The sequence below is a fragment of the Cricetulus griseus genome, chromosome 5 (genome assembly GCF_003668045.3).
Source record: "Cricetulus griseus strain 17A/GY chromosome 5, alternate assembly CriGri-PICRH-1.0, whole genome shotgun sequence".
Classification (NCBI taxonomy): Eukaryota; Metazoa; Chordata; class Mammalia; order Rodentia; family Cricetidae; genus Cricetulus; species Cricetulus griseus.
The window spans coordinates 100,526,159-100,546,871 of NC_048598.1; the positions used below are offsets into that span (position 1 = coordinate 100,526,159).

Consider the following 20,713-nt stretch of genomic DNA (forward strand, 5'->3'; position numbering starts at 1 on the left):
GACTCCCAGGAGCCAATGTCTCCCCAGAGCTGGGGTGGAGAGTAGAATGTAGCTAAGGCCTGAGTCAAGGGGCTCCGTGGGGGGCAGGGGGCCGAGGCACAAGTTGAGCCTGGATCTCCTGGAGACCTCTAAGGATCGCCATACCTGGGATCCCTCATTATGCTGAAGGGCACTTTTTGGGGATGAGGTCTCCAGAAGCCACAGGAGGTTCTATCTACTATGCTTTTGTTGCCTGACGGTGCCTCAGTTTCCCCAGAAGCAGGGCCTGAACTTAGATCCCAGAATGATGCCAGTCCTTCCCACACATATTCGTAGGTTTCTGTACCGAAGGTGGTGAAAGCGACAGAGTCAGGGATCTGGTGGCCTCCGGGAGGGAACACACTTTTATTACGGAATCTGGCACCTTGAGCCGGGAAAGGGGTTGGTACCCGCGAACTTAGCGCCAGCGGCTGCCCCGCCCGCGGTATCCTCGGGACAGCGGAGGGAGCCCCAGGGCTGACCAGGGCCTGGTCTGCATCGCGCGCGCAGAGGCAGGGGCCGGCGGGCTGTGCTCGGTGACCTTGGGTGTGTCCTTGGCCTCAGTTTCCCCCGGGGAACCAAGCCTGAGCGCACTTCCAAGGTCTCGGAGTGCTGACTGACCTTGAGCCTGCCTGCTGACCCTAGCCTCAGTTTCCCCCGTCCACCCCCGTGTGGGGGTGGGGGTAAGCGCAGGTGGAGGCGGGGCTCCCGCCCCCGCCCCTCCCCCGCGCACAGAGGCTCCGCCCCCTGACTCCGCCCTCCCTTGGGCTCGGCCGGCGGCGGCGGCGGCCGCTCCGCTCCGCACTGCCCGGCGCCGCCTCGCCATGGATGCGCGCGGGGCGGCGGGCGGCCCGGCGACAGTCCGGCCGCGACCCCCGCGCCGGGGCCGCCGCCACCGCCGCCGCCGCCAGCGCCCCCTCAGCCTCAGCCACCACCCGCGCCGCCCCGAACCCCACGACCCCCTCACACCCGGAGCCGGTGGACGAGCCCGGCCCGCGCGCCCGGCTCTGCAGCCGCGACAGCTCCTGCACCCCCAGCGCGGCCAAGGGCGGCGCGAATGGCGAGTGCGGGCGCGGGGAGCCGCAGTGCAGCCCGGAGGGCCCCGCGCGCGGCCCCAAGGTGTCGTTCTCATGCCGCGGGGCGGCCTCGGGGCCCGCGGCGGCCGAGGAGGCGGGCAGCGAGGAGGCGGGCCCGGCGAGCGAGCCGCGCGGCAGCCAGGCCAGCTTCTTGCAGCGCCAATTCGGGGCTCTCCTGCAGCCCGGCGTCAACAAGTTCTCCCTGCGGATGTTCGGCAGCCAGAAGGCCGTGGAGCGCGAGCAGGAGCGCGTGAAGTCGGCGGGGGCCTGGATCATCCACCCCTACAGCGACTTCAGGTGCCGCCTCCGGGAGGGGCCCGTCCTTGGCGCGCCCGGGAGAGGGCGGGGCTCCGCGTCCCGGATGGTGACCTCGGGGTGGTGGCAGTTCGGGGCACAAGGCTGGGAGTGGGGGGAGTCTCCTAGCGGTGACCTCGGGCGCGCCCCGGACCTGCTCCCAAGGGACTGTGGTGTGCAGAGGCTCCGCCCTTAGAGACCTGGGGTGAGGGGGTCCCCGGCGCGCCCCCTCCCGCGCGCCCTCGCTGCGGTGGGCGCGCGCGCCGCGGCCGCAGGGCCAGGGTCAGAGCGCAGAGAGGCGGAGAGGACGAATAGAGGGGAACGTGGGCGCCCGGAGGCCGCGGAGTAGGAAAACGGATGGAAAGATGGATAGAAAGGAGAAAGGAAGAAAAGAAGGGAAAGGAGGAAGGAAGGAAGGAAGGATGGATGGATGGATAGGCGCATGGGAAGGACGCGCCCCCGGAGGCCGCGGGGAGGGGGTTATCAAACCGGCGCCGCGCGTTCCCACGGTCTCCGCTTGCGCCAGGGGCGGGCGCGTCCCGAGTGCTCACACATCCTGGGTGTGTGGATATGGACGTGGCCTGAGTTGGCACTGGCGCAGGGCCACGACCCGCGTGTTTGCGTCTGTTTCTCCTTTCCCGGCAAGCTTGCGATGTGATGCTCGCAGGGGTCCTGGGGGGCGTGTGCCCGCCGATCTAGAGGAGGCGTGTCCCTAGGGGTGTGGCTGGTGGGTCTCTAGAAGTACCTGTTGGGATGCTGGCTGTGTGCGCGCGCGCGAGTGTGTCCGGGGTGGGTGTACACCCGCGGGCTGTAGGGAGAGCTGCGTGCAGGAAATTCGGGCGACTGTCCCTTTCTCTAGTGACAGATGGGATGCAGATTTGTGGATAGGGTGCTCCGCTATTCTGGAAAACTGTAGCCTGAAGTTTCAGGACCACGGACAGCTCTGAGACCTAGTGCGGCTCCTGCGAGTCTGGCGTCCCGGTCTCTTCTCCCTCGGGCCTGAGTCTCCTGAGACATCGACTCTTGAACAAGGGTGGCATCGGTGGTGATGCTCCCTTTCTGTCATTCCTCTTTATCTCTAGTGCTTGATAACTGAGGAAACAGAGGCCCAGGAACAACCTCCCTGAGACCAGGAACCTGAGTTTGTTTGGGGCAGAGGCCCAGGGGTTGGGTCGGGGGAGCATATTCTGGGCCAGCAGTTGATCCTGCATACCCTGGCCTGAGGGCCAGACTCAGCATTGCTTCACAGACTTTCAGGCTTGAGAATTGGACCCTGGGCGTTTATTCTATCCCTACCTGTGAAATGGCACAAGAGAGGGCAGGCTTGCCAAGACTTCATGGTTGGCCCGTCTGAATGGAGTCTAGTGTCAGCAGTCAGAGAAAGGCATCTGGAGGCAGGCTGTGGGGACTGCTGCTACCCCAACCTCACCCTCAAGCCCAGATTACATGACGGGGGCATAAGGCCAGCTGTAGCCTTGGGTTCTTAGCTGTAGTAGTGACATGTGGCTGGTTTGGGGGTATTTGGGGAGGGTAGGCTAGGAGAAAAGCTCCTGTCCTTGAGGCACTGTGGGTACAGATACCTGAGGTGGCCCTGTATGCTGTGGCTGCTATAAGCCCTGAACTGGGGATAGGTTCACAGGCCGGGACAGCCAGACTGTAAAATAGGGGATGAGCAAACAGAGAAGGGACAGAGGCTGTAGTTGGTGTTAAAGGAGTCAGTGTAGCCATCAAATTTTAAAGCTGGTTCATGGGGACACCCACCCTTCATGTCTGGGAACTTGTGCCTTTTCTAGAACCTTCAGATTGAGTGTTGACCAAGACAGATCTCCAGAGCGTCTAGGGGCTATGGGGCTGTTGGAAACACCATGTAAGTGTTGAATGATGACAGACAGACTGATTGGTTGGTTGGTTGGTTGGTTGATTTTGGTCTTCCCAGGGTGGACCCCAGACTAGTTCTACTGATGAACCAGGCATGCCCTCAGCTCACATTTTACTTTTTGTCCTGAGACAGGATTTCATTGAGTTGTTCAGTAGCCTTGAACTTAGCATCCTCTTGACTCACTTTCCTGAGGTGACAGGTGTGCACCACTAGGCCCAGCTGTATTGATTTAACAACAACCAGAAAAGGAAGATCCCACCCCAAGCCTGGGTGAGGAAAAGCCATCCATTGTTGTGCCTCAGGAAGGCTGATGGAAAATATATATAATCTTCCTGCAGAGAAGCAGGCAGAGACCCCCTGTCTCTGTCCAGGGGCTGCACATCTCTCTCTGTTAGCTCTGACTTGGCTCCCTAGTGTGTCTGTCCTGTGACTTGGCTGGTACGCCTAACATCCGGATTAGACTTTATTGGTTGGTGACTAGGAACTGGTTCTCCCCGCCCAGGCAGGAGAGGTAGGTGGAGTCACTGAAGGCATGGAGGGAGGCAGGGCTGTGGGATGTCAGGGCCCTAGGGCACCAGTTTGCCTGTAGCATGCAGTCCACAGGGACCTAGGGGAGCCAAGTTCTTAGCAGAATTCTTCCCTAGAGTCCCCTAGGACTGCAGGGTACCTAGGGACCACTTTAGGCTTCTGGGCCTCATTTCCCTAAGATGTGAGGAGGTTGTTGGGGGGGGGGGGCAGGTTTCTGATGGTATATGGGAAGATCTTCTACCCTTCCAGTTGATAGACAGAACTTTGTCCAAGCTGTGCCCAGACAGCTAAAAATTATTATTTCAATTCTTATTACATTTATGCATTGTGTGTGTGGGCAACACAGTGCCCATGTGTTCTTCAGAGGGAGAACTGACTTGTGGGAGTCAGTTCTCTCCTTTTACCATGTGGATCCCAGGGATTGAATTGATTGAATTGGGTGTGTCAGGTTTTGGTGGCTGTGACTTTTATCCAGTGAGCTGCCCCCACTTTTTCTTTAAATTAAATGGGGGTGGCACTGGCACAGGGTCTCCTGAAGCCCATGCTTGTCTTGAACTCACTATGTATTGGAGGGTGACAGGGATGTGCCTGGGCTTCTGTGCTGCTGTGATCCAGGGCTTTGTGGCATGCTAGGAGAAAGCTGCCTCCCAGTTTGAGATCGAATTCTGTAGCTGACCTCCCACTTAAGACAATCCTGCTTCACCCTCCAAGGGGCTAGGATCACAGGCAGTTGCCACCTCACCCAGTTTAACCTGGTTCTTCTGAGCATCAACCCTGGCTCTGGGAAGGTTCTAGAAGCTTCTATGGAGAAGCAAGTTCCAGGGGCCTTGGGGAAAGTGTTCCAGGTCTGGATGCCCATGCCCAGGCTGGGCGTGACACCTGGGGAATAAAGGGGAGAGAGCCAAACGTCCCTCAGAAACTGTTAGACCCAGTCCAGACCTGTAGACTCTGGTTCTGAGCCTGCCACATCCCCCCACTAGATGGCCTGGGGTCAATGTGAGGTCAGGATGTTGCTTCCAGCATATAAATCCCTGGAAATAGGCCCTGTGGCAAGGCCCTAGAGTAAATCCCATTATCATCAGGGATGTGGGGTTTGGGCATGCACCTGCCTCACAGATGGAGTGTTGGGACCCCAAAACTCTCAATGCTGTGAAAGAAGTCTTTGAGGAGGGGTTGAGGTTAGCTCAACCCCTCTTCTGTACCCCAAGGCTGTCACTTCAGTGTTGGGGGAAATCCCTTTCCTCAGCTGGCCTTCTCTGCCCTTAAGACATCAGCCTCCAACATATATCCGGTACAGCATCAGACAGTTCCCACCCCATTAGCCATCCTGACATCATTCCTGAGTTGAGTGAGACAGATTGTAGTCTCCTTACCCAGGCCAGGATCTCCCAGTCCTCTGCAGATTCCATTTTTTTTCCAAGTCCCTCTGCCTCCACTTGGGAAGCCCCATGGTTCCCTCAGGACCTTTGTATTAGCTATTCTGACTGCCCGGGCACCACCTCTCCCTATATCACCAGCCCTTGAATGCCACCTCCTCCAAGCAGCCTTCTCGAAAACTGCACCCAGATCCATCTCTCACACCCTGGTGTCTAGCACAGTCATTCCCCCAGAGGACCTGGGGGTTGGGGGATGCAGCCTGTGTGTGGCTGTCTACTGTCCCTCGTCACTTAGCATACAATGGCCAGCACCCAGGACTCCAGCTGTCTTCCCACTGGGTTTCCAGGCCTAATCCTGACACCTGCTCTGGGGACTCAATGGACTCGGGCCCTGATCCTCTGTCCGAGCCTGGCCCATAATCCTTGACCTCCGGCCTCTAATCCCTCCGGTTTTGGTTGGATCTGTGATCCCAGATGGCTTCTTCCTGCTACATCTCAGATGTGCCTGGAGAGATGTGACTGTCCTGGTTGGTCCATGGAGGTCTGACCTTAGCTTTTAGGGGTCAATGACCAGCTCTTAGGATCCCAACTGTCCCAGTGGTGGCTGTGATCTACCCCAGCTGTGAATGGCAGGGTTTTCTCTGTTACCCTGTGAGCCATGGGCCTCAGTTTCCCTGTTTGGAGCTGAGACTAACTGAGCAGCTGAGGGAGAGCAGAGTTCATTTGGTGTCAGCCATCCAGAATCTACCTACTGGTAGGAGAGGCTGTGGGCTGAGCATCAGCAAGAGAGACTCCTCTTGTCTCCCAACAGATCTATCCTCTGACCCCTGAGCCGGGACCACAGCATGGTTCTGAGAGTCCTCCCAGATGTAGGCAGTCGTCAGGACTCATTGTTGTTTATTAGGGAATTTATTTTGTTTTGTATGAGATGGTCTCATGTAGCCCAGGCTGACCTTAAGCTCACTGTGTAGCTAAGGATCCTCCTGCATCGACTTCCCAAGTATTGGAGTGTTGGGATGACAGGCATACACCTGTCAGAGAATTGACCTGTTTCCAGAGGTCCCCGAGGTCCCTGCTGGGGATCAGGTAGAAAAGGCCCAGAGCCTCAGAGAAGGTGGGAACACCTCTCAAGGATGCACAGAGAAGTTTGAGTTGTGCCTGGATGACCCCCCCATCCAGGGTCCTGTGTCCTCATACTAGATGTCATGGCTTGGGGCTGGTGAGATGAGGGTGGAGGAGGGGCCTCTGGAGTCCTGGGAATTGCCATGTGCCTGACCTGTTTCCTTTGGTGTGGGACATCTGACCCTTTCTGACTATATCTGTGGGGACCAGGTTGACTGGGGAGGGTGAATGCTGGGGTCACAAGGATAGTCACCATCTGTTCTGTCGCCTCTGTCTCTGTCATACCAAGTGACCTGGAGACATAGTCACTGAGGGAGGTTCCTGGACAGAGTGGCTGGGGACTGAGGACAGTCTCAGTCTTGGGCTCCATTTCCCACCAGGCAAACCCTGGGCCTCAATGGGAAGTATGCCTGGCCCTGACCACCCCAGGAAGGGAAGGGGCGTGTGACTGCAGCCTAGAAAGAGGTGCCTGCTGTGGGTCCCTTCGGTAACTCTAAGCCTCCTTCCCGTCACCACTGAAAGCGCCCCCCAAGTGGTCTCTCGGTCCCCTTGGTAGTTTCTTGGCCCACTCTTAGTTGTCTCCAGTTTCCCACCGCCACAGATACTGTGCCCACCAATGGTGGTTTCTAGATCCCACCCCCACCCCACCCCCCACCCCAGTGATGTCTAGTCCCTGTTGATCTTTAGTTGAGCTTCCTCCAAAGAAGGCATCCTCCATCCACAAAGGGAGAAGTGGGATCAGGCTTTCTGATGGTTTCCGGGGACAGCACTTCAGAGCAACTGTTGACAAACAGGATCTCTCATCGTGGTCTGAGCCTCCAATGCTGTCCAGAGCCATGCCCAAATTTAAAGCTGTTATTTATGGCTGAGAGACGTCCCACAAGGCTCTTGAAGAGCAGTGGAATGTATTTCCTTTCACTCAGAGGGTTGACTCACAACCTCCTGTAACTCTAGCTCCTGGGGAATCAGACGCCCTCTTCTGGCCGCCTTGTGCCCTGCACTCACATGTGCAGGACAGCCCCCACCTCGGGTGTCCAAACATACACATAATTTAAAAAGAAACATCTTTAAATATGTTATTTGCTTTTCCTTTTGAGGTCTGATAGATCCCTCCCCATCACCACTGATGTCATCCCTCAGCTCCAGAGGTCTTGTCCCCACCAAGAGGGCTTGTGAGGGACATCACACATGGACTGAATCCCCACATCCTCCCCAAAAGGGCTTCACCCCATTTGGGCTGAGGTGAGGAGAGACTAAGGTTTCCAGTGAACAAAGAAGCTTTCCCAAGGTCACTCGTGCATGGGCAGGTGCCAGCACAAGGCTGTCCTGAGAAACACTGGGTGTTGTCCAGCCATTGGCTTTCGCAGTCTGAGCTGCTGAGAATGCCCTAGTACAAATCACTTTTTAATTTTTTTCTCTCTCTTTTTTGGACTGTTTCCTTGAGCTCAGCTCTCAGAAGTGGAGTGCTGGTCACCCGCTGGGCATGGTGTTTTTAACTGTGCCCATGAGGTACAGGCCAGCAGAAGGAGCCCGCTCACAGGCGAGCACTGAGACAGCGGCTCTAGATAGCAAACCCTGATGCACACACATCACTTCTCTGAGCTGATTTAGACAAGTGGCCCAGCCTATGTGCTCTAGAGACGGTGGGCTCTGTGCCCATGGGAGGCCCCAAATCCCTGTGGGTCCAAGGGGGCTGACACTGTCTAGATGTGAGGACACCCCTCTCCAGTTTCTTGTTTTGAGACAGGATCTCACTATGTAGCCCTGGCTGGCCTGGAACTCACAGAGATCCACCTCCTCCTGAGTGTTGAGATTATAGGTGTGCGCCACCACACCTGGCCTATTTCTAGAATCCTTAATCCTCCTGCCTCCTCCTCTCAAGTGCTGGGATGACAACTGTGCCCCCCATGTCTAGCTCTCCAAAGTGTTTCTTGAGGTGACCAGCTGTGCCCTACAAGAGCTGTGGCCTCACCATGACGTGGGCCCTGCAGCTTCTGACAGAGAAGAGAGTGGCTGATGGAAGCCCCTGCCCTCTCCTCCCACCTGGCTCTCAGCCTGCCACTCACACCCAGCGGTGTGCCACCCACCAGATCCCATACGCTCCTATCCTTTTTGAAGGCCAGATTTGTGCCAAGCACATTGTCCCTCTTTGGTCATGTGAAGTGTTTAATCTATTTTGAGCCTTCTCTGCGGTCTGGAGGCGCCTTCAAGGCAAGGTCAGAGTGGGCCAGAGAGAGGGACCCTGGCTGCCTGGGTCAGGGGGCTGCTGTGAGGATGTACGGTCCTTGCCACGCAACAAGATCTGGGGTCCTGGAGACCACATTAGACAGAGACCCACCTTAGGTTTGGGGTCTGGGAGACCACATTAAGGTTGGGGTTCTAGAGACCCATCTCAGGGCTAGGGTCCTAGAGACCACCTCAGGGGTGGGGTCCCAGAGGCCATCTTAGGGTTTGAGCCAGAGACTACCTTAGCATTAGTAAGAGAGAGAGCCCGCTTTGGACTGGGGTCCCGGAAAGCACCCTGGGCTGGGGAAGAAGGCATGCCTGCCAAGGCCGGGAGGTGTGAGCATCCTGCCTGTCCCCAGGTTCTACTGGGACTTCACCATGTTGCTGTTCATGGTGGGGAATCTGATCATCATCCCAGTGGGCATCACTTTCTTCAAGGACGAGACCACCGCGCCGTGGATCGTCTTCAACGTGGTCTCGGACACTTTCTTCCTCATGGACTTGGTGCTGAACTTCCGTACGGGCATTGTGATTGAGGACAACACGGAGATCATCCTGGACCCCGAGAAGATAAAGAAAAAGTACCTGCGCACGTGGTTCGTGGTAGACTTCGTGTCGTCCATCCCGGTGGACTACATCTTCCTCATCGTGGAGAAAGGCATCGACTCCGAGGTCTACAAGACGGCGCGCGCACTGCGCATCGTGCGCTTCACCAAGATCCTCAGCCTGCTGCGGCTCCTGCGGCTATCGCGGCTCATCCGCTACATCCACCAGTGGGAGGAGGTGAGGGGCAGGGAGAAGACCAAGCGTGGGCAGAACCCCAGCGGCATGGTCTTGGGCAGGACTGGGGCTATAACTGAAGTCAGGGCCACCAGAAATGCTGGGCTTGGAGTGTGGGTGGGGCTTCAGCTATGGACCAGGCAAAGGATGCAGCAGGGTCACGAAGGTTGTTGGAGACTAAATCTAGGGGTTGGAGATGGGGCCTTAGGTGTGCGATCTCGGGTGGAGGTGGGACCAAAGTCTATTCTGTGGGTCGAGCCAATCATCTGAGGGTGGGACCTTGGTGTGGGTGTGGCCATGGCTTTAGGGACAGAGTTTTGACTTGGGGTGCCCATGAGAGACATGGACACTAATACTGTGGGTGCGGGGCCTTGGCAGAGGTGGGGGGGTCACAAGAAACAAACCAGGGCTGCAGGGTTGAGGCTTTGGGATGGAGCTCAATCGAGCTGCAGGGAGAGAGCCTCACGCTTGGGTGGGGCCAGGGCTGTGGATGTGGGGCCCACATGGACGCCAAGTCCGGGAGTGGGTGTGGCCAAAGCTGGGACCTTGAGAGGAACCAGGGTTAAAGCCTCTCTGTAGGGCATCTTAGGGCAGAGTCAAAGTTGTAGGTGGGGCTTTTGAGTCCTTTCAATGGCCGGACCAAGGCTGTAGGGCGGAGCTGCCAAGGGCATTGGGCAGGACCCCTACTATTGTAGCCTTAAGGGAAGTGAGGTTTGCATGCAATGGAAGGCCAGGGTTGGATCGCAAGAAGATGAACAAGGTTTGTAGAGGGGCGTAGGAATGGGGGTGCAATTGTTAGATTGAGAATGGGGTACAGGAGGCATCTCAAATTGTGGTTATAAGCTCAGGAGCAGGGCTGGAGGACAGACAGTCTTGGGGACTCCCAAGGAACCCCTCCTCCCTCATGGAGTCATAGAGCCAAGACGTTCAGGACTCTAGCTTTGGGGAGTCCTGCAGACAGCCCCTTCCTGTGCTCTGTTAGATGTGGGAGAAAGAGGCTCAGACATCTCCAGTTTCTTGACTCCCAAATTCAAGATCCCTGACTCTGACCCATTCCCTCCCCCGTGGCCACTGAGAGGAACCTAGAGGACTCGCAGGTGGGGACAGAACTTGAGCAGGATGAGTCAAGGCATTCTGGAGGGATGGTGGGTGAGGTAGGCCAGGTGGAATTCAGAGCAGAAGTGGTTGGGGGAAGGGTACAGAGAATTTCACTAACCTTGGACAAAGGGTACAGGGAGTGAGCAAGCAGGGTGGGGGGGGTCAGACAGAAGCGGGGAAGAGCTTGGGATTCTCATGCTCATGCTGCCTGTCAGATTTTCCACATGACCTACGACCTGGCGAGTGCAGTGATGCGAATCTGTAACCTGATCAGCATGATGCTCCTGCTCTGCCACTGGGACGGCTGCCTGCAGTTCCTGGTGCCCATGCTGCAGGACTTCCCCAGCGACTGCTGGGTGTCCATCAACAACATGGTGGTGAGTGCTCCCCAGAGGAGCCCTAGCACCCCCAGAGGAGCCGTAGCACCCCCAGAGGAGCCCGTAGCACCCCCAGAGGAGTCCGTAGCGCCCCCAGAGGAGCCCGTAGCACCCCCAGAGGAGTCCGTAGCGCCCCCAGAGGAGCCCGTAGCACCTCCAGAGGAGCGCGTAGCACCCCCCAGAGGAGCCTGTAGCACCGCCAGAGGAGCGCGTAGCACCCCCAGAGGCCTCCAGGGACAGCACAGCTCCCACTTGCCCTTATGCCCTGTGCCCACCAGCACCATCTAGGGTCCTCTATGGGCAGGGCAGTTGCCACCTGCAGTGAAAGCTGATGCCCACCAGGGCCCCCTGGCAACCCCTGGAGGGAGAGGGTCTTGTGCACAGTTGCCTTTGTGCCCAAATTCTGACAGTGCCCCCTGCGATCCTTATTCCCCCTGCTCTGGTGTCTATCTGATGTCCTACCAGCGTCCCCAGGAGCCTCCAGAGGCAGCTCAGTAGCCATTTTTCACTGTCACACAGACACTATTCAGCTCTCTCCTTACTTTAAAAAATGTTTTACTTAGCTGATAGTGGTGACACTCACCTTTACTCCCAGCACTCGAGAGGCAGAGACTGGAGGATCTCTGTGAGTTTGAGGCCAGCTTCAAACTTATTTCCTTTTATGCACGTGTTTGCGTGCATCTGTGTGTGTACCAGCAGAGGCCAGAAGAGGGCGTCAGATCCCCTGGAGCTGGAGTTATAAGTGTGGGTGCTGAGAACTGAACAGGGCCCACTTCAAGAGCAGCAAGTGCTCCTAACCAGCTAAGCCTTCTCTCCAGCCTCCCTTTACTTGTTTGTTTAAAAGAATTCATATTAGGGTTATTTATTGTTGTTTTTAAAATTATGTGTATGTGTGTGGGTATATGCCCATGAGTGCAGTGCCCTCAGCGGCCAGAAGAGGGCATCAGATCCCCTGGAGCTGGCATTACAAGTGGAATTACAGTTCTGAGAATTGGATTTAGGACTTCTGGAAGAGCAGCCAGTGCTCTTAATTGCTGAGCCATCTCTCCAGTGCCTCTTACATTTTGTAGTCAGCATTTCATGTAGCCCAGGCTAGCCTCAAACTCATTAGGTAGCTGAGGATCACCTTGAACTTGTAACCATCCTGCCTCCATTCCAGAGTGCTGGATGGCAAATGTGTTCCAACACATCCGCTTCCCTTTTTGTCTTTATGCAAATGTATTTAAAATAAAACAACCTTCAGATGGGAAAGTTGTTACCATCAGCCCTAAGAAGTAACAACTACAAGTACCTGTTGTCCCCATGTCTGCATCACAGAAAGTTAAAAAAAAATGCTGTACAGGCCAGGTAGGAGTCTGCCAGCTTCTGAGAGAGGCAGATGTAGGATGATAGCAAGTTCAAGGCTAGCAAGGGCAAAGGAGCAAGAATGTCTCACAACAGAAAGTCAGGGGAGGGCCTAGGCCCCGCTCCAAATGAGGATCCCCGTGGAAGGCCTCACCCTCCCTGGGGAGCAGAAAGGGGATAGGATAGAGAGTTGGTGGGGGTCAGGGGAGGGAGAGGGAACTGGGATTGACATGTAAAACAAGCTTGTTTCTACTTTAAATTAAAAACAGGAAATAAAAGCAATAGTGGGATACGAAAACAATTCTTTTCATGATTGTACTATTGCCCAACTGAGCTTAATAAAATAAAATGTTGCAGGGCAGTGGTGGCGCACTGCTTTAATCCCAGCACTCGGGAGGCAGAGGCAGGCGCATCTATGTGAGTTCCAGACCAGCCTGGTCTACAAGAGCGAGTTCCGGGACAGCCTCCAAAGCCACAGAGAAACCCTGTATTGAAAAACCAAAAAGAAAAAGGAAGAACCAATAATTTAATTTAAAAAAAAATCCCAGAAAGTAAAAAGAGGACTGGGAGTGGCTCAGCAGTAGAGCCCCTCCTTAATGCCCCCAGTGAGTGACTTGGGGAGTGGTCAGGAGTGGAGCCCCTGCCTAGAATCCCCCAGTGAGAGTAAAGGACATGGCTCAGTGATGAGGACCAGCATAGCATCCCTGTGGCCTTAGGTTTCATCCCCGGAACTGTGAAAGTGTGAGGGTAGTCTACAGTGAGGTTTGCACCCCAGGACAGGGACACACTGGAGCTTGATGTGCCTTGGTCAGGACACAGCAGGCGGGCATCAATGGAGTCAGAAGCCGGGTGGAGAGAACCCACAAGCGCCCCTCCCAAGAGCCTGGCACAGCTGCCCCTACTGAGGAGCCCATTGTCCAGCTGCTGCCTGCACAAGCAGTTCCATTTCCTGGACGGGCCCAGGGCCCCCCTTTTCTGACCGGGTCAACTGGGGACATCCAGGAGCTTGCCCCTCGGGTGTTATTCCAGTGTTCCAGACCTCTGAAATTGGCAGTCTTGACCTTGAAGCTGCTTTGGCCAGAGTGCAGCCCTTTTGTGGCTTAGTTTCTCCAGAAGTGAAGTAGGAGGTGGTGTCGTCAGGTCTGTCCCCGCTGGTGCCTCGCTGAAACCCGAGACATGTGACTGCCTATGTCCTTTGCCTGGAACTGCCCTGGTTATCTCCAACCATGGGGAGAGCACCGCCTCAAGTGCCCACAGGAGGGTGGGTAAGTGGGTTCGTGGGCCTCCCCCAACCGTCTCCGCTGACTTTGCAGAACCACTCCTGGAGCGAGCTCTACTCCTTTGCGCTCTTCAAGGCCATGAGTCACATGCTGTGCATCGGCTACGGGCGGCAGGCACCTGAGAGCATGACAGACATTTGGCTGACCATGCTCAGCATGATCGTAGGGGCCACCTGCTATGCCATGTTCATTGGGCATGCCACGGCACTTATCCAGTCACTGGACTCATCACGGCGCCAATACCAGGAGAAGGTCAGAGTGGGGAGGCCATGCCTGGGTCTGCGTCAGGAGGTGGCCCCTGCCTTGGATATGAGGGGGAGGCTTGCCTAGGGGAGCAATACCTAGTTCTAAGAGTTCCTATAAGTGCTCAGGGCAGAGTCAAAGAAAGACCCCAGGTTAGGGTAGATGATGTGAAGGTAGGAGCCCATGGGAGTTCAGAACCAACTAGACCAGTCCCTGGGGCCTGGTTCTGAGCATTCTGGGGTGTCAGTGACATATGGGTGGCTGGGCAGCAGGGTGAACGTTTAGAGACAGTAGAATTGCCAGCCATTTCTGTCTGTCCTCTACACAAAGAGTTTGTCCTCCGGGCTGGTGCTAGGGGCAGCTGCTTTGGAGCATATGGCAGCTGAAAGGATAGGAACCTTGCCTTCAGCCACCTGCACCCTCACTCTCTGCAATGGGTCTTAGTTCCCCGCCCCCACAGTGCCAGCCGGGTCACCCAGGCTCTGTGCCAGGTGCCCAAGTCCGGAAGCCTCCATCTAGCACCCAAACATGAGCTGGTGCTGCCACCCACCCGCCGTCACGGGGTCTGCTGAGATAAGGGCAGCTGTGGCTTAGAAATGGGGCTGGGGACAGGCTGGCACCCACACCCCAGCCCTGCTAGGGAGGGGCTGACTCTGTGTTGTTCACCAGGTCCCAGGGGCAGGGCTTCTGATGGAAGTCAACATGCATACTGATGTTGACACTGTATATAACCAAGTCCCAGAAATATGAGCAGGACACTCTAAGGTGCCTACACAATAGACATACTTTAAAAAGATTTATTTATTATGTATACAGTGTTCTGCCTGCATATATCCCTGCACACCAGAAGAGGGCACCAGATCTCATTACAGATGGTTGTGAGCCACCATGTGGTTTCTGGGAATTGAACTCAGGACCTCTGGAAAAATAGTCAGTGCTCTTAACCTCTGAGCCATCTCTCCAGCCCCCACAATAGACATTTTGAGAGACATGGTATCACATAGCCCAGGCTGGCCTCAAACTCACTCTACAACAGAGGATGACCTTGAACTCCTGACCCTCCTGCCTAGTGATGGGGTTAAAAGTTAAATACTGGTCTAGACTCAGGTTTAAGCACAAATATATTTGCTAACTGGGCATAGTGTCTCAGGATGTTATCTCACCACTTGGAAGTCTGAGTTCAAATTCTAGGCCAGAGTGAGATCCTACTGCATACAATAAAACAAAACATGAGGGCCTGGACATGGGCACTCTGCCTGCAGTTCTGGCCTAGCATCTATGAAGTTCCCCCCCAATATCATAAACCTGTCTCATCCCAACACTTGAGAGGTAGAGACAGGACAATCAGGAGTTCAAGGTTATCCTTGGCTGGCTAGCAAGTTTGAGGCCATCCTGGGCTACATGAAGCCCTGACTCAAAACACATCACTTGTTGCCGGGCGTTGGGGGCACAGGCCTTTAATCCCAGCACTCGGGAGGCAGAGGCAGGTGGATCTCTGAGTTTGAGGCCAGTCTGGTCTCTAGAGCTAGTTCCAGGATAGGTTTCAAAGCTACACAGAGAAACCCTGTCTCGAAAAACCAAAAAAAAAAAAAAAAAAAAAAAAAAAAAAAAAAAAAAAACCACATCACTTGTCTTTGGTGTTGCTGGGCTGGATAGGGTGGTGTGTCCCTGAGCTGGGTGGCACTGGGCTGGGCCTGTCCCTGGGACAAATACTGATCCTGCTCCCTCCCCTCAGTACAAGCAAGTGGAACAATACATGTCCTTCCACAAGCTGCCAGCTGACTTCCGCCAAAAAATCCATGATTACTATGAACACCGGTACCAGGGGAAGATGTTCGACGAGGACAGCATCCTTGGGGAGCTCAACGGGCCCCTTCGTGAGGTGAGATGGATTTATGGTTTTTTTGTTGTTTTTTTTTTTTTTTTGGTTTTTCAAGACAGAGTTTCTCTGTGTAGCTTTTGGAGCCTATCCTGGCACTCGCTCTGGAGACCAGGCTGGCCTCGAACTCACAGAGGTCCACCTGCCTCTGCCTCCTGAGTGCTGGGATTAAAGGCATGCGCCGCCAACGCCCGGCTAAAGATTTATGTATTTTTGTAGACAGAGTTCTGACTGCAGGCCAGAAGAGGGCACCAGATCTCATTATAGATGGTTGAGAGCCACCATGTGGTTGCTGTGAGATGGATTTCTCAGCTACATCCAGCATCCCACACACCCACCTGTACCCAGGGTCCCATGGACACTGACAGGGAATGTGTGGGACCCATGGGATCAGGTCTTACCAGCTGTGGGTGCCCCTGAGCCAGTCAACCAGGACTGCCCTGGCCAACACCTGCCCATCTGCCAGTTTCAGACACCAAGCTACGGTCTCCCATACATCTGTACAGCCATACTCCCTCCAAGACCCTGGGGAGAGTCCTTCCTGCCTCTCCTGTCATCTGGGGTCGTTACTTATTTCATGTGTGTGGGTGCTTTGCTTGCATGTGGTGTCTGTGGATCCTCTGGAACTGGAGTTACAGGTGGTTGTGAGCTACCATGTAGATACTGGGAATCAAACCCATGTACCCCGGAAGAACAGCCAGTGTTCTAACCACTGAGCAATCTCTCCAGTCCCTCACTTTTTAAGGTTTTATTTTACATGTGTGCATGTGTGTACGGGCCCACAAGTATGTGCAGGTGCCCATGGAGACCAGAAGAGGGTGTCTGATCCATTAGAGCTGGAGTTATAAGTGTTTTTGAAGTACCAGATGTGGGTGTTGGGATCAAACTTTGGGCTCTCAGGATTGAGCAACATTTTCTTCTCTCTCTCTCTCTCTCTCTCCGTCTGTGTGAATTGAACTCAGGTCCTCTGGAAAAGCAGCCAGTGCTCTTTTTTTGTTTGTTTGTTTTGTTTTTCAAGACAGGGTTTCTCTGTGGCTTTGGAGCCTATCCTGGCACTCGTTCTGGAGACCAGGCTGGCCTCGAACTCACAGAGATTCGCCTGCCTCTGCCTCTGCCTCCCGAGTGCTGGGATTAAAGGCGTGGCCACCACCAACGCCGGGCGCAGCCAGTGCTCTTAACCACTGAACCATCTCTGCAGCCCCGATCATCAAACACTCCTAACCACTAAGGAATCTCTTGAGCCCTATCTCCCTTTTAAATGCATACACATGTGTCCATGTGTGCTCGGGTGTGCATGTATGTGAGGCCGGAAGACAAGCCACCACCTTTTGAGGCAGAATCTCTCAATGGCCTGGAGCTCAGCAATTCAGCCAGGCAGGCTGGCCCTAGGGATCCTGTCTCTGTCTCCCTGGGCCTGAGACACCAATACCCTCAGTTTTTTTTTGTTGTTGTTTTGTTTTGTTTTTAAAGATTTTCTTTATTTATTATGTATAGTCTTGTGCTTGCATGCCAGCAGAGGGCACCAGATCTCATTCAGGGTGGTTGTGAGCCACCATGTGGTTGCTGGGAATTGAACTCAGGACCTCTGGAAGAACAGTCAGTGCTCTTAACCGCTGAGCCATCTCTCCAGCCCCCATCCCTCAGCTTTTTACACATGTCTTGAAGATGAACTACAATCTGTTTTTTCTTTTAAGGATTTATGTTTTTTTGTTTTTTTGGTTTTTCAAGACAGAGTTTCCAGAGTTTTGGAGCCTATCCTGGCACTCACTCTGGAGACCAGGCTGGCCTCGAACTCACAGAGATCCGCCTGCCTCTGCCTCCTGAGTGCTGGGGTTAAAGGCATGCGCCGCCAACGCCCGGTTAAAGATTTATGTATTTTTGTAGACACAGTTCTGACTGCAGGCCAGAAGAGGGCACCAGATCTCATTATAGATGGTTGAGAGCCACCATGTGGTTGCTGGGAATTGAACTCAGGACCTCTGGAAGAGCAGCCAATAATCCCAACCACTGAGCCATCTTTCCAGCCCCCTCTTTTCTTTTTTTGAGACAAGGTTTCACTATACAGCACAGGGTGACTGCAAATTCGTGACAATCCTCCTGCCTCAGCCTCCTGAGTACTGTCGATGTCAGCCTGGGACACCTTGTCTGGCTTAGTTTTTCATGTGTCCCTCTGACAACCTCCCTGGCAGGACCTCAGCTCCCTGTAGTGAGTGGTGGAGGCTGGTCTCCTTTCTCCATGGGTTTCTTACTGGGTTCTTGGCAATGAATGACCTTGACTAGATCCAGCTGTGTATAAAGCACAAGCCTGAAGTGTCCTGGCTGGGATTATATTTCATATGTAACTAGAGGCCCAAGGATGCATGTGGGGTGGCCTCCTTTTCCTTCAGAAGTTTTTTGTTTGTTTTGTTTTTCCCCCTGAGACAAGGTTTCTCTGTGTAGTCCTGCCTGTCCTGGAACTCACTCTGTAGACCAGGCTGCCTTCCAACTCACAGAGATGCCCCTGCCTCTGTGCCCCAACTGTTTGTTTTTATGAGACAGGATCTCATGTAGCTCAGGTTGTCATAGAACTCACTATGTAGGTGAGGCTGGTCTTGAACTCCTGATCCTCCTGCCTCTACCTCCAGTGTGCTGTGATGACAGGCCTACATGTTTATGCCTTGCTGGGGTTGGATCCCAGGGACTCAATGCCAAGAGAGAGCTCCACCCACTGAGCTCCACCCCTCCTTTGATCCTTCTGGGTATTTGTGGTCCTGTTCTCTACAGAGAGATCACATTTTACTTTCCCAGCCCAGAGTCACCCATTCCGGGGTGGTGTGGGTACTTGGGACTTTCCTGTGTATCTTGAGCCTGACTCCTGACCCTGCCTTCAGCATCCGCCTAGGAAGTTGGATAGGAGCTAGAGGGGCCGCCAAGTTACCAAGTCAGTCAGTCACTCAGCCACCCTCCCTACCACCCACAGGAGATTGTCAACTTCAACTGCCGGAAGCTGGTGGCTTCCATGCCACTGTTTGCCAACGCAGACCCCAACTTTGTCACAGCCATGCTGACAAAGCTCAAGTTCGAGGTCTTCCAGCCCGGCGATTACATCATCCGAGAGGGGACCATCGGCAAGAAAATGTATTTCATCCAGCACGGGGTGGTGAGCGTGCTCACCAAGGGGAACAAGGAGATGAAGCTGTCAGATGGCTCCTATTTCGGGGGTGAGCAGCCCACGGCAAGGCTGAGGTCGGGATGGGATCAGATGTGGACAGCTCCAGCCCAGAGAGGTCCCGGGAGGGTTTGAGCCAGCAGCAGGTGGGCTTTGCGCATGTGCTGTGTGGGCAGCTGTGTACAGTGCCGCCGCTGAGGCTCCTCTCTTGGCTTTGCAGAGATCTGCTTGCTCACAAGGGGCCGGCGCACAGCCAGTGTGCGGGCTGATACCTACTGCCGCCTCTACTCACTGAGTGTAGATAATTTCAACGAGGTGCTGGAGGAGTATCCCATGATGCGGCGTGCCTTCGAGACTGTGGCCATTGACCGCCTTGACCGCATCGGTGAGCTTCCAGACTGCCTGAGAGAGATCCAGGGAGGTAGAGGCATGGCATACCGAAAGGACAGGGTGCTGAGGAGTGCCCAGGTGACACAGGGGAAGTTGTCTTAATGCATGGAACATAGCAGGCAAAGGCCCTGAGGTAAAATGGAGGCCTGAAGGACAGAGGCGAAAAGGGCCAGAGACAGAGGGCCTGGTAGAAACAGCTCCTTCTCAATAAACCAGGCACATTAAGAGTGTGGAATATTCTAGGTTTGTTGGCAACATCTACAAGGAGGCTGGTGGCCTGTGTCAGGCATGTAGGGCTGATGACAAGACAGTGGCCAGAATCAAGTGAGCCAGGGTGGGTCAGAGGGCACACACCAAGTGCTCATACACACCTGCACATGACAGGGACTCTATACAGATCGTGCTGGATACACTCATATACCTGCTGTATGCACTGGCCACGGGATAGGCGCTCAGTACCCGGGATTGACACAGGACCCTCACAGCTGTACACAGTGGGTGCTGAAGAGGCAGGTGCCCAGGCTAGTGCTAACCCCGCTTTGCTCACAGGCAAGAAGAACTCCATCTTGCTGCACAAAGTTCAGCACGACCTCAGCTCGGGCGTGTTCAACAACCAGGAGAACGCCATCATCCAGGAGATTGTCAAGTATGACCGTGAGATGGTGCAGCAGGCAGAGCTGGGTCAGCGCGTGGGGCTCTTCCCACCACCACCACCACCGCAGGTCACCTCAGCCATCGCCACGCTGCAGCAGGCCGTGGCCATGAGCTTCTGTCCGCAGGTGGCGCGCCCGCTCGTGGGGCCCCTGGCACTCGGCTCCCCACGCCTCGTGCGCCGCACACCCCCGGGGCCTCCGCCTCCGACAGCCTCGCCAGGGCCACCAGCCGCCAGCCCCCAGGCCGCACCCTCCAGTCCCGGGCACCGCGGACCTCGCCCTACGGTGCACCCGGCTCTCCAGCCACGCGCGTGGGCCCGCACTGCCCGCGCGTCGTCTGAGCCGCGCCTCGCGCCGCTGTCCGCCTCGCAGCCCTCGCTGCCCCACGGCGCGCCCGCGCCCAGCCCTGCGGCCTCCACGCGGCCGCCAGCAGTTCCACGCCGCGCCTGGGACCCGCGCCCACCGCCCGGACCGCCGCGCCCAGCCCGGACCGCAGGGACTCAGCCTCGCCCGGCGCTGCCGGTGGCCTGGACCCTCTGGACTCTGCGCGCTCGCGCCTCTCTTCCAACTTGTGACCCTTGCGCGCCGCCCCGCGGGCCGGGCGGGGCCGTCATCCACACCAAAGCCATGCCTCGCGCCGCCCGCCCGTACCCGTGCAGAAGCCATAGAGGGTAGGTAGCTTAGGCGGCGGGCGGCCCTGCGCCCGGCTGTCCTCCCCATCGCCCTGCGCCCACCCCCATTGCCCCTGCCCCAGCGGCGGCCGCGCACGGGAAAGGCAAGGGCGCGATCACCTCGGTGCCTCAGCCCCAATCTGGGACGGGGACGGGGCGGCCCTGGCCGAGGACCTGGCTGTGCCCCGCACTGCGGTGGCCGCCAAGGAAGAATATGGATCAAGTGCAATACTCGGCCCGCCGGCTTCCCGCTGCCCCAGCCCGGCAAGCTCACGCAATAACCAGCCTGGCCCCTGCCCACGCGTTCGAGTGACCTCCTTTGGGCACCCAG

At 55.8% G+C, this 20,713-nt stretch overlaps 1 protein-coding gene across 1 annotated transcript; it reads left to right on the plus strand.

The window, feature by feature from the left end:
- Positions 1-856: 856 nt before the first annotated feature.
- On the plus strand, positions 857-20,286 carry Hcn2 (hyperpolarization activated cyclic nucleotide gated potassium and sodium channel 2; the record flags this gene model as incomplete). Its single annotated transcript, XM_027419554.2, is given in 13 exon segments — positions 857-959; positions 962-1,391; positions 8,879-9,302; positions 10,613-10,774; positions 13,432-13,650; positions 15,377-15,523; positions 18,480-18,720; positions 18,889-19,053; positions 19,608-19,970; positions 19,973-20,020; positions 20,023-20,061; positions 20,064-20,135; positions 20,138-20,286. Coding segments are annotated over 13 exon segments (2,562 nt in total), but the record flags the coding sequence as incomplete, so codon positions are not given.
- Between the last annotated feature and the right edge of the window lie 427 nt (positions 20,287-20,713).